Source organism: Heloderma suspectum, chromosome 7, assembly GCF_057233095.1.
Source record: "Heloderma suspectum isolate Gila_16-S chromosome 7, 16-S_ref, whole genome shotgun sequence".
NCBI classification, from domain to species: domain Eukaryota; kingdom Metazoa; phylum Chordata; class Lepidosauria; order Squamata; family Helodermatidae; genus Heloderma; species Heloderma suspectum.
The window spans coordinates 32,050,168-32,063,239 of NC_139464.1; the positions used below are offsets into that span (position 1 = coordinate 32,050,168).

Sequence of the window (13,072 nt, forward strand, 5' to 3'; positions counted from 1 at the left end):
TTATTACATTTATATGCCGCCTTTCCTCCAAGGAGCCCAAGGTGGTGTACATGATCCTTCTCCTCCTCTCCATGTTATCCTCACAACGACCCTGCGAGGTAGGCTAGGCTGAGAGTCACTGACTGGCCCAAAGTCACCACTGACTTTGGTGTCAGTGTCACCATGGCCGAGTGGGGACAAGAACCCAGCTCTCCCGGGTCCCCGTCCAACACTTTAACCACTACACCACGCTGGCACCACTGGGGCGATGGGGGAACCCGCGTCAAATACGAGACTGTCTCGCAGCAGCCCGATCCTATGCCCGGGAAGCATCGGGCTCCATGTAACCCTACCCTACCCTTTCTGCCTACTACGAAACTGGCAAAGGAGAAATGGGGGGACTACAACTCCCAGAACGCACCACGCGAAAGAGAAGGTGGGGGAGGGGGAAGGAGCGCGAGCGGCCCCGGCTCGGAAGAGGAGCCGGTCACGTGACTTCCTGAAAGTTGCCTTGGAAATGCGGGCAGGTGAGAGGTGTTTACGTGGGAGTGACTTGGGGATACTTAAAGGAGAGGAGGGCTGCCTGGCTTTCTTCGCGGGGGGGGGGGGGTTGTGGAATTGCTCGGCTCTCTTGTCTAACTTTCACTGCACCTGGTTTAGATCCGGCCTTACTCTTGCTTTCTGGGTATCCTCGATTCAGACGTGCAGTCCGCCCCTGTGCGTGTTTTACTTGGCGGTAGTTTATACTGGGCGCAGTGGGATTCCCCTAAGCTTGATAATTGTTTTTGCTGCCTCTTTCTCTCTTGGTCCTTCCTTCTGCCACGTAGCAATTTAGCAGGAGGTGTCTGCCCCTTTGCTTTATCCCGCTGCCGGGAAAAGCTTTGCTTGCTCAGTGCATGCCTTGGGGTGCAGTTAAAGGCATGTATGTAAAAAACAGACAAGCAAGCAAACAGCCCTGGTGACTGTATTTATTGGCAAGTAAGCGTGCAATAGGATTTCAGATTGCAGGATTACAGTCGGAATGCTTCCTACAGGGGTTCTACTGTGTTCAGTTGGTTTCAGTAATGGACTTTTATTTGGATGGGATGGGGTTTTTTTTTGGGGGGGGGGAGAACATTACCCTGTAGAAAATAAGAGGCATTCATTTCCCCTGCAGGATATAAATACTTTTAATGTTTGATAACACTGTTAGGCAGGTCTTGTGACTGTATGTGAACAATCTCAGTACATTTATTGAGGCTAGAAATGATTCAGTCTGAACTCTTCAGAGATGAGGTCAGACTGTAGAAATCATGGCATCTTGGATTTTGCAAGTTTTGGTGGTGGTGGTGGTTTCTTCTCTTCTTCTTTTTTACGAACAGGAAAAAGTAAACCAGACAAACAGTGTGAAAACAAAAGGCATCCTTAGACTTAATTTCCTGTTAAATGGTACCGCCAATTTATGGAAAATAAAATGCATGTTCGGTAAATCTCATTGGCTTGATCTGTGTTCCAAGAGAACACCAGGAACTTGTATTGTGTTCTAGCTTCTTCTGAGTGGCACAGATTCAAATTCTACCAACCACCGATTGGAGATGGAGAATGTACTCCAAGCTCATGTGTTCCCTTCCCCCTACCTTCCCTCTCCTTGTTTGTGAATTCTCCCTTCCTTCTATGGCTTGCTGTAACCACAGTTTAATGTTTCATCAGCATGGGGGCTATCTGAGGTTAAAACTTCCCAAGAATGCCCCCACACCAAGGTTTGCAAACCCACTTCAAACCATGATTTCAAATAATGGTTTGGAAACACCAACCCATAGCTCTAACTAGGGCATAACCCAAGTAGTATTTCCGGTGTGCAAAGGTCTTCACACATGTTTCCTCAGCCATCCTTATAAGAGCTCTGTAAGGTCGGGTGGTGGTATCCCTCTGTTAAAAATGGGAGGGGGCATGCTGAAGTAGAACTCACCCTAACTTGGTTTCTCCAGGCGGTTGCTGAAGCAGTGCCCCCGCTCCCCCCCCCCCGGACCCATGCTTGGGCCGCCCATTAGCTCGGCGAGTTCCCAGGCTCACTGTGATCCTGTTTGGTGAACGCCCGCCATTTTCGTGCCTTTGATTGCTATGCAAAATGAGAAGTTAAAAAATATCCATATTTAAATATGCGCAGTTTGGAGCTGGGAAAGCTAAATAAGTGCAATATTGGAGCGCGAGCGGGGGGCGAGCAAGGGCAGCGTCTTGGTGGATGCAGTCTGGGGGTCATGGGCAGGGGGAGCCCAACAAATTCCCGGACCCAGTCAGGCTCCCGCAACATCCTTATGCTGAAGTTGAGGGAATAGCAAATTGCCAAGGCCACAAAATGAATTTGTAGCCGAGGTGACATTTGAACTGGGCTCTACAGGAGTCTGAGCTCTCACTCTTGGCCTCTGAGCTCCACCAGCTCTGCCAGAAGAAAAATGTGCGGGGAGAGAATGCAGAGGTGGTAGTTGACCTCAGTAGGCAGGTCCTCTGGGTGTTGATGTCCGCATGTGTTCAGTGAACATGTAATGGTAGAGGAGGAAGCAGGATTGATCCTGCAGGTCACGCTCCATGGGGACTGCACATTCTACATTAAAAATGGGTGCTTGCATGCAGTTCTACACACCTAGGGCTTCTCAAAGCTTTGAGGAAACTTGATTGGGCTGTATTCCTAAAAGCATGGAGGAGATGCCATGTATGTAAAGCTGTATGTGTGTAGGCCCAACACCAGACATGTGACCAACGGGCACAGTCCCATTTCTCCTTGCCCTCATGCATTCAGTGAATCAGGAGGGTTGAGCTCCCTTCTTTCTTTCTGCCTGGCATGTTACATTCCACCAGCACAATAAAAAATGGCACAGTCTTGTGGCACCTTAAAGGCTAACAGATTTGTTGTGGCCCAAGCTTTTGTGGATGATATCCACTTCATCAGATCCATGAATTGTTGACCTCAAACTGGCAGATTTGCTGTGGTGGGGAGATGTAAATTGTGTTATCAGAAGGAATTGGAATGCAAAAAGATACAGACAGTGATCGTTACCTTAAAAGCTGCTATTCACTGTTGCTGGATAACATTGCAATGGTGAGCCCATTAACATATGTAAAAAAGGTAAAAAGGTAAAGGGGTCCCCAACTAGTCCTCCGACTCTAGGGTGTGGTGCTCATCTCCATTTCTAAGCTGAAGAGCCAGAGCTGTCCGAATACACTTCCGTGGTCATGTGGCCGGCATGACTGAGCACTGAGGCAGTACCTATTTATCTACTTGCAATTTCTTGCTTTTGAATTGCTAGGTTGGAAGAAGCTGGGACTGAAGATGGGAGCTCACTCCATCACGCAGCACTAGGGTCTCAAACTGCTGTCCTGCTGGTCTGCAATTCAGCGTCTTAACCACTACGCCACCGCAGCCCCATTAACATACGTAGTGTGATTTAAAAAACAAACCCATCCCTGGTCAAACCACACTGTTGAGAATTCTGAATGTTCTTCCACCAACAGGCAGAGCCTCTGCAGGTGTTAGCCAGCAGTTACTCCTTCACTGTGTCTATCTTTCTCAGTCTGTGGCTGGTCACAGCTTTTATCTTATCTCTCTTGTTAGCAGCTAATTTTCCTTGCTCCCCCTCCCAACCCTTAGGGAAAATTAGCCAGCTAAAGGAGAGATAAGATAAGCATAGACAAACAATGGGAAGAATAATGGTTCGATGTTTACCTCCAATTACCTCCAGATTAGTCTGCTTGTCCCCGGAGGCACCTTCAGAAGTTCTCCATCAGTCAGGGCTTTTATTTTATTTATTTCATTTCTATACTGCCCAATAGCCGAAGCTCTCTGGGCGGTTCACAAAAATTAAAACTAAACAGCACACAATAAAACAATTTAAAATATATAGAACATTAAAACCATAATATAACAATACAACCACAATAAAACCTAGCAGCCGTGCGGGAGTTTAAAATACAAATTTTTAAAACAGCAAAGCTAAAAGTTTAGAAAGCTAAAATGCTAAAATGCCTGGGAAAATAAAGTCTTCACCTGGCGCTGAAAGGAATACAATGTAGGTGCCAGGTGAACCTCACTAGGGAGCTCATTCCAGAGCCGGGGTGCCACAGCAGAAAAAGCCCTCCTCCTAATAGCCACCCGCCTCACTTCCTTTGGCAGGGGCTCACAAAGAAGGGCTGCTGCTGATGATCTTAAGGTCCAGGCAGGCACATATGGGAGGAGGTGATCCTTCAGGTAACCTGGCCCCAAGCTGTTAAGGGCTTTAAATGTTAATACCAGCACTTTGAATTGGGCCCGGAAATGGACTGGCAGCCAAGGCTTGGCTTAGGAATGGCTATGTCTATGTCTCACACAATATAATCTATAGCCAAGGGCACAAGTGCAGTGCATGCTATGCAATGCTGGTTTTCCCCATGTAATGGGAAGCACAGTACAGCAGCCTTCCCCAGTGTGGTGTCCTCCAGAGGTTTGCACTGCAACTTCCGTGCTCATTGGTCATGCTGTCTGGGGCTGATGGAGTCTACAACATCTGGAGATCACCATGTTGAGTAAGGCTGATGCACATGCATGCTTTGTTTTGGAGTGTAGACGCATCTGGCAGCTTGCAGGTAATTCTTGACTCACCCCAGGTGAGTAGCTAAGCTGGAGTAGAGGAGAACATGAAGATACCTCCTTTCCAAGCCACTGAACATGATCCCACTTGTCAGGCAGAAGTGGCACAGCTACTCCTGTACGTAAAGGGGAAAGGCCATCAATGATAGAATGCATGCTTTGCATGCAGGAAGTCCAAGGTTCGATCCTTGGCATCTCCAGGAAAGACCCCTGTCTAAAACTGTGGAGAGAGCTGCCAGTCAGTGTAGATAATACTGACCTAGAAGGACCAATGGTCTGACATGGTATAAGGTAGCTTCCTATGTACAGAGGTAAGGCTTGCCCTGTTGGATAATCTATATAAAAAAGTATGGGCACATTTTTTCATGTGAATACAGCTAAACAACTTGGGACCAGGATATTTGAGAGCCTGCACAGTCACTGACTGTGGAGCTGACGGACTCGACCTTGGGGGAGCTGGGGGTGGTGACGGCCGACAGGAAGCTCTGGCGTGGGCTGGTCCATGAAGTCACGAAGAGTCGGAAGCGACTGACCGAATAAACAACAACAAGAACAGTCACTGAGGGCATCAGATGAGGTGCTCTTGGTGGTTCCACATGAAGTCTGTTTAGAGTCCACTTGGAGTAGAGCTCTTAGTGTACTGGCTCACTTTCTGTGGAATTTCCTGTCAGTTGATGTCAGGAAGGCACCAACGTTGCTTTGTTTTTCGCATCTGCCAAAGGCATGCTACCACAAGATGTAGTGATGAGCACCAATTTGGATGGCTTTAAAAGGGGGTTACACAAATTCCTGAAGAAGACTACCTGGCTAGTAGACCTGATGGCTATGTGCTACCTCCAGTATCAGAGGGAGTATGCCTATGTACACCAGTTGCTGGAGAACATGGGCGGGAGGGTGCTGTTGCACTTGTGTCCTGCTTGTGGGTTTCCCGTGGGCAGCTGGTTGGCCACTGTCTGAACAGAATGCTGGACTAGGTGGATCCTTGGTCTGACCCAGCATGGCTCTTTATGTTCTTATATTTATTTAAACAAGCCTTCCCTGACTGACCACCCATGGTTTTGTTGTATAACTTGATTTTAAATATTTTTATTTTGTATTTTGAGTCTTTTCTTTTTACTCTTTACCACTCAGGAATCCTTTTTTGATATAGAGCAGTTATAAATTTTGTAAATAAGAATAAAAATAAAAATTTAAAATAAAATCAGTAAACTTAGGGAAGGCAGAGTTTGGGGGTTGATAAGAGGAGAGTGAGACAGACGCAGGCATGAATTCCTTTAAAGAGGCCTTACTCTTGTTCCTGAAGTCTTTGTTCCTGCGATTGTTACTGTAGTAAGGTACACTTTACCTTTCTCAGTGTGCCTCTGTCCACTCTAGAGAGGTGGAGGGCTATGTCCTTTCTTGCAGGTCAAGCCAGTCTTACAAGTTATAATTATAACTATGGAATTCTCTACCACAAGACGTGGTGATGGCCACTGACTTAGATGGCTTTAAAAGTGGATGAGGCAAATTCATGGTGGATGAGGCTCTTGGCTAGTAGGCCTCATGGCTATGTGCTACCTCCAGGATTGGTGGCAGCAGGCCTCTGAACACTCGTCACTGAGGAACAATGGCAGGAGAGGGCTATTGCCTTCATGTGGGCTGCCCATTGGGCACTTGGGAGAATCGCTCAGCCTTGGGTCTGATAGAGCAGGCCTCTATGTATGTCCTTAATGGCGTTCATCAGCCTCACACTGTACTAGGCCTGACCCATTCTTGTCCTCTTTCTGCCTTTAAAGCTGAAAGATGGCAAGGAAGCCAAGATGGGCTGGACTCTTCCTGCCTGTGCAGGAGAAGCTTAGTTGGTAACAGAAAACAAGAAATGATGCTTGCATGGTTCAGGGCAGACTTTTTTTTTTTTGAAAGAAAGCATTGGATAGCGAGTAAGAGCCTGCTTTTGGCAAAGCTTGTGGATTTCCACCCGGATACTTCAATGTAAAGGCATATAATGAGTTCATGGATTTCACTGGAGCATACATAAATGTATTGGGCCTTTTAGAGGGATGGGACATTGATCCTATGTTTACTCAGAAGTAAATCCTGACTGATGCAGCGGATTCTATTCCAGAGTAAGGGTGCTTAGCCTTACAGTCTTAAACTCTTTGCTGATGCTGTCTCGGCTTTGGTTTGCCTTGACTTTATTTTTTAACGCTTTATTTTTTGAAGGGAGAAGAGAAATGACTTAATCTACATTCCAGCCTTAAAGGGCAAAGGGGGTTGGGGGAGGGAGTTGGGGAAACCGGAAGGACAGCTATGCCTGGAATATTGAGGAGGCAGCCTGCAAACAGGGCCCTTGCGTCGCAGGTCACGCATCATCACGTTGCCGTGTTCCTGCTCACTTTCTTCAGGTAGGTGGCTGTGGTGGAATTTGTGCAGTACAGATGTTTGGATGTTCAAATTGGGTGGCCACAGAAGGTGGGGAGATGCCCAGAAGCACTTCCTGGATGCTGCTGCCACCTGCTTAGCATTTCGTTTTCATGGGTGATCTGATCCAGAGCAGGTGTTCTCTGCAAGCTCCATGTTGCCTGTAGGGACGTCTCCTGGTTGAGCTTTTTTCCTGTGGAGAATTCATGGAGAATAAGGCTGTCAACCGCTACTAGTCATGTCTCATTGCTGCCTCCAGAATCTCATTGTTGGGTCTGTTAGCATAAATTATTTAATGCCGGGGTCTCCGACACGGTTGGAGCACCAATATGTCCACAAACATGTCTCTTGACACCAGTCAGGCTACCTTGCACCTCCTGATTTTAATTTAATAAGATTTTTTAATGATTTTTTTTAAACTGGGAAGCTGGCACGCTGCAAAGTGAAGGTCTGCCCCCCAGCGCCATCTTTCTTTGGGTTCAAAAGACTGCCTTTTTTTTTTTAGCTCAGACCCCACCTCTGCCCTTGTACTTAGGCTCTGCACTTTTCTTTTAGTCTCACTAGTTTGCCTTCTGGAAAATGAGTTTTTTGTGACTGGCTATGTCCACTACGGCAGCCATTTAATGAATGGGCAAGTCCCCCATGGTGGCCCTTTTGTAAGAACACTCACAACACTCTCTCGAAATTCCAGATCTACCCACCGACCCCAAAAGGTTGGGAACCCGTAATTTAATGGCTTGTTTAATGTGAGTATAACAGTAATATTATTGGTACTGGATATTGTTAATTGACCTGTTGGTATGTCTTGCACTTATTTAAATGTTTGGTATGTTTTAAATGAACTGTAATTGAGTTAATGTTGTATTACAATTATGTCTATTGTATTTTTTCTATGTGAACTGCTTTAAGCACAACTTATTGTACAAAAAGCAGTATACAAATAAATGGACCATGACTGTGGTTCAGGTACTGATTCTCCTGAGACCATCTTTGTAGTTCTTCCCCACCTCAACCATAATTACCCTTGCCAAAAGCAAGAACAAGCCTCTCGGAAAACCAGATAGCATTTTCTGCAGGCCTGAGAAATAACCTGTGTGTGCTCTTCCTCCTTTCTTTCCCCCCACTCCCTTTTTAAATTCCCAGCTACTCTCTACTCCATGCATCCCGGAAGACATTTAGCAATGTCAAGGTCAGCATCTCCAGCCAGTGGACTCCTTCCTGCTTTAATGACACCACTTTCAACCTTCAACCATATGAGGTGAGGGTATTTGATGCTTTCTTGGGCACTGTCCAGCACTATTTCCAAGTGTCACAATAACATTGGTGCGCTTACAGGAGCTTACAGATCTGCTGTGTGTTAGTGGCAGCTTCCCTGTGGCTGATCTCAATGCACTGTGGCCTACGTGACATGAGTAAGGGAGCAATGGTTAGGGATGGGGGCAAAATTGGTTTGGTTCACTCGTCGTGGTTTGGTTCACATCTTAATACAAGCCTACGTAATTCGCCCTTTCCAATTGAATTCATCAACCAGAATACAATTATCCTTTGGCTTTCGCACTTCTCTGAATTTTGTGATGCAGTGTTCTGATCCAAAAGTGCATACATTGGGGAAAATAGCTTACAAAAAGGCATCTATTAGGGAAGCACGCTTGCAAGAAATGCATAGAGTAGGGGAAATTGCAAGCAAAAATGCAGGCAAATTTTCATGAGCTGGCAAATACGTGAATTTTTGTGTAGATTTTGTAAAAACACATTTGCAAACTGATGTGGAAATGAGATGGAATGAACTTGTGCTTGAAAAAATGTGAACGTTGTGGAAAGCAAAATGGACACATCCATCCATTCCTAGCAAGGATGTCGAAGATTGGCTCCAGGGGCAACAACTTTAGCTCTCCTGGTCCCATTAGTCCAATATCTTGTCTCCAAATTAGGGGAGTACACAAGGTTGCTGACATAGGCAGGGTGTGCAGAGGTAAGTTTGACTCAGTTAAATATTTATTCTGACACTGGATGTGCAGCTAAGCTGTTATAGAGCTGTATGTTGAGTACAGCTAAGCTAGTAAACTAGGGGAAAGGAAACTGTGTGACATCCTCCTTTTCCACATTATGTGCTTTCTAGGATTGATCCTAGCTGTGTTGGCACTGGAATTTCCCTTTAACAGAAACTAGGGAGGCAAATGGCTAGGGAGGTTGTAACTGCATGCATATTGACTAGTAAGTTGGTTCTGTGGAAATCAGTGGAATTTCCCTCCAAGGAAAGATGTACAGGATTGTGCTGTAAATTAGGGAAATTACAGGCTCTGTATTTTCAGGGGCCTTTCTTTTCTCCATACCATGGGTGGGGCAGTGTATTTTGTCAAATGAGCTGACTCCTTCTTTTGAAGTGGCCAATTTCCTTCTAGCAGTCAGGGTTTTGCAGCCATGGAGCATGGGCCCTCGGGCAGCACTGGGGCGCTGCATGCAAAACAATCAGGAAGAGAGGCTTAATGTTAAATGGTGGAATCCCCCCTCCCTTACATGTTGGCTATAATTTATTTTCCATACAAGTGAAACTGTGGGAAGAGATATTAAACATGCTTTTATTGGAAGTTGGTGGGGCTGCCAGGGCCCAGGTGACATTGCTCTGGGGCCTAGATCCCTCAACTGACACCTGAAAACAGCCATTCTAACAGGCTGCAGGAGAGGGGAATAGGAACAGGGTCACTCTATCAGCTCTGCTGAAAGTCCATCTCCTTCAGGTTCCTCTTCTCCCTGAAATGTTGGCAGCTGGTAATTGTAAGAACAACTACTTAACTTTAAGGATTGTTGCCTGAGTTTGTTCCCCTTCCCTCCCTGTTCCTTTTTCCTTTTGTGCCATGTCTTTTTGATTGTGGGTAGGGATTGCCTTGTTTTATTGATTGTATGCTAGCTGTTCTGCAAGCCTGTGAGGCTGAAGAGTGGGGTATAAATGCTTTAAATCAGTTTTCCCCAACCTAGTACCCTCCAGATGTGTTGGACTCCAATGCCAACTGGCTCCTTCAGCTGGGGGATTCTGGGAGTTGTAGTCCAACACATCTGAGGGGCACCAGATTGGAGAAGGTGGCTTTAAATAAATAAATCTGGCTTACAGGCCACAAATTAGCTGTATCTACTCTAAGTTAAATTGAAGGTGGCCACCTGCAAGTTGCATTAACAATCTTACCTGAAAGTAAGTCCTGTTGCATTCAGTGAGACTGGCTTCTGTATAAACATGCCTAGGATTTGGGGATGTATTGTAGGACAGAGCAAGCAGACCGAACTTCACACTGTTAGCACCGATTCCCATTTTGTTGTTCCTTCTGCAAAAAGGCTACTTTCTCCTATTTTAAATGTACCAGTAACAGCACTCTTAAGCATTGCATTTGTGCCTTAACACAATGGCAGAAGATTAATCTGGTATATTTTTAGAGATTTCTTCTGGAAAATAGTTTTGCTGTTTACAACTTCTCATTTGGAGGCAGCAATGTATTCTGCCATTACATTTTGTTCAGTTGATAGTAGCTAAGAAACTGAACTGACGTGTCCTCTGTTCAGTTCTTACTCCAACTGTGAACTCGCATAACCGTACAACCTTCTGCAGATGTACTCCGACGTAAATCCTGCTGTATAGGGATTTACTCTTAAGGATGTAAATCTTATCCCCACTTACCTGGGAGTAAACCCAGTTGAACTCTATAGAATTTACTTCTGGGGTATAGGATTGCACTGTAAGTGGCCTTATAAGTTCCTGTTGTCACCAGTTTGAGACTTCCACAGGGGTGGGCAACTTCCAAGGGTCAGGGGCTGCACCCCGCCACCCTGCCGAATTTGCTGCCACAATTTGATGGTGTGGTAGCAAATAAGTGGTGGTTTTTATTTGGAAGCAAAATCTTGCTGCTGGGAAGATCCCCATGCACCTTGTTTTCGAGAAAAAACACCTTTTCTTTGGCCACTATGGCAAATTCAGCAGCAGCACTGGAGACTGCAGAAGAGGGCCAGGGGGTGGGGTGGGGGCCGCTTGCAGCTCGCAGATTGCATGCTGCCCACACCTGATCTACTATAGCAAAATAATAATATGGACTGAATACAGGTTTAGGGTGCAATCCTATGGCCACTAGTCAGCGGCTGGAAGGCCATAGGATAGGTTAGTTTCCAGGAACCGACCTTCCCCCCCGCCCCTGCGCTGCCTCGCAGCCACCTCGGAATGGCTTGGCGCTCGGAAGAGGATCACAGAGCGGCAAAAATGGGACGTTCCAGGGCGGGGATGGTGGAAATGCCAGTACAACACATTCTACGTGTCGTCCGGCAGCCTCCTCCCCTGCTCCACCTTCCTTCGGCTAGACAGCTGAAATTGGCTGTCTAGCTGCAAATGCAGGGCGGCTGAAGCGCGGAGGGGATGATCCCCTCCATGCTTCTGCCCTGCATTGGATAGGTGGTTGCCTCCACGTTCAGAGGCAGCCGCCTATCCCTATAGAACTGTGCCCTTACTGATGTAATGACTGTGATGCTCACCAACCTTTCTAAACCCTGTGCTAGGTAGTATAATGACATTTCTGTATTTCTAAAGTGAAGGCTGCAAACCTGGGTCTGCCAGAAAGTCCGCACCAAACAGAGAGCTTTGGCCTCTTCTTGTTTTTTCACCCTTTTAGAAATAAAAAAAATTCGGATACACCTTTAGCGCTTAATGTGTGAAGCGGCTCTTCCTGGGTAAACCCTGGCAAGTCGCGTGTATTTTTTTGCAAAGTGATCTCAGACTAGGGATGTACGAAAGTCACTTACTTTTTGCAGATTATGTTGATGGGGGGGGAGGTGTTCCGTCCTTCCCCCCGGAGTCCTCGACAGGGCGGGGAGGCACTCCGTTCCTCCCCCCGGAATCCTCCACGTCCCAGCCAGGCCAGAGCCGTCCACAGCTGGATTTCCAGCCGCGGAGGGCTCTGGGGAAAAAAACAAAAAAATCGCGTATGCAAATGGCGGCGGCTATGGCCGCCGCCATTTGTGTTCCTTATTTTTGCCGTCTTAATCTACACAAATATTTATGTAGACTAAGACGGCGAAAATAAGGAGAATGCAAATAGCGTAGCGGATGCGATTTGCGTTCCCCGTATTTTCGCTGTCTTAGTCTACATAAATATTTTTGTAGATTAAGACGGCAAAAATAAGGAATGCAAATGGCGGCCATAGCCACCACTTGTGTACGCGGTTCCCCCCCCCCCAGAGCCCTCCGCGGCTGGAAATCCAGCTGCGGATGGCTCTGGCCTGGCTGGGCCTGGCCGGGCCTGGCCAGCTTCTCCGCAGAGCAGCCGCGGAGAACAGCCAGCCGTGGAGGATTCCGGGGGGGGAGGAACGGAGTGCCTCCCCCCCGTCGAGGATTCCGGGGGGAGGGATGGAACGCCTCCCCCCCCCCCACCATCAACATAATCCGCAAAAGGTAAGTGACTTTCATACATCCCTAGTCTCAGGTCACTTTCCAAAAAAAATACACGCGCCTTGCCGGGGTTTACCCAGGAAGAGCCGCTTCACACATTAAGCGCTAAAGGTGTATCCAAATTTTTTTATTTCTAAAAAGGTGAAAAAACAAGAAAATTGCGGCGTAATTTTCAAATGGCAAATGGCGGCCACCGTAGCCACCGCAAAAACCTGCAAATGGCGGTGGCGGCAGCCGGTCGGAAGACCAGCTGCCGCCGAAGCCGCCGCTGCCTGGAAGATCCGCCCCAGGTAAGTCTCGCCCCAGGGCGGATCCGCGGGGGGGCGGCGGGCACTGGCATTCAGCCTCAACGAGATCCGTGGCTGAATTCTCTGCCATCCCTACCTGAGGCGGACCATCGGCACCTTGATTTGAAGGAAGTGCAGAGTGGGCTGACCTCTAGTGGCAGCAGTCAGTGTTCCGGTGCAGCCTTCGCTCCATGAATTCGCATGGCTCCTCTGCAAAGTCTGGCGCCCCAAAGCATTGAAGGCGTCAATTGGCGTTAGTTGCCCCTTGTTTTCCTCCCCGGGTGAGAGGCTATATTATCCCATCAGCACATGGGAGACCTGAGAGCTTTAGCTACTGGGTGATAAAGAAATGTAAGCAAATAAAATAACCTTTTGAGATTCCTG

General features: G+C 47.2%; 1 protein-coding gene across 2 annotated transcripts in view; it reads left to right on the plus strand.

The window, feature by feature from the left end:
• The first annotated feature begins 437 nt into the window (after positions 1-437).
• Positions 438-13,072, plus strand: part of SLC37A3 (solute carrier family 37 member 3) — a 41,461-nt gene continuing 28,826 nt past the window's right edge. Inside the window, exons 1-4 of one of the 2 annotated variants that reach the window (XM_084809542.1) lie at positions 438-506; positions 6,782-6,963; positions 7,671-7,725; positions 8,123-8,237. In XM_084809542.1, the coding sequence (XP_084665668.1) occupies positions 7,712-7,725; positions 8,123-8,237 (129 nt within the window). In that variant the 5' untranslated portion in view covers positions 438-506; positions 6,782-6,963; positions 7,671-7,711. The remainder of the gene's footprint in view (positions 507-6,781; positions 6,964-7,670; positions 7,726-8,122; positions 8,238-13,072) is intronic. The other variant, XM_084809540.1, reaches the window with a different exon arrangement.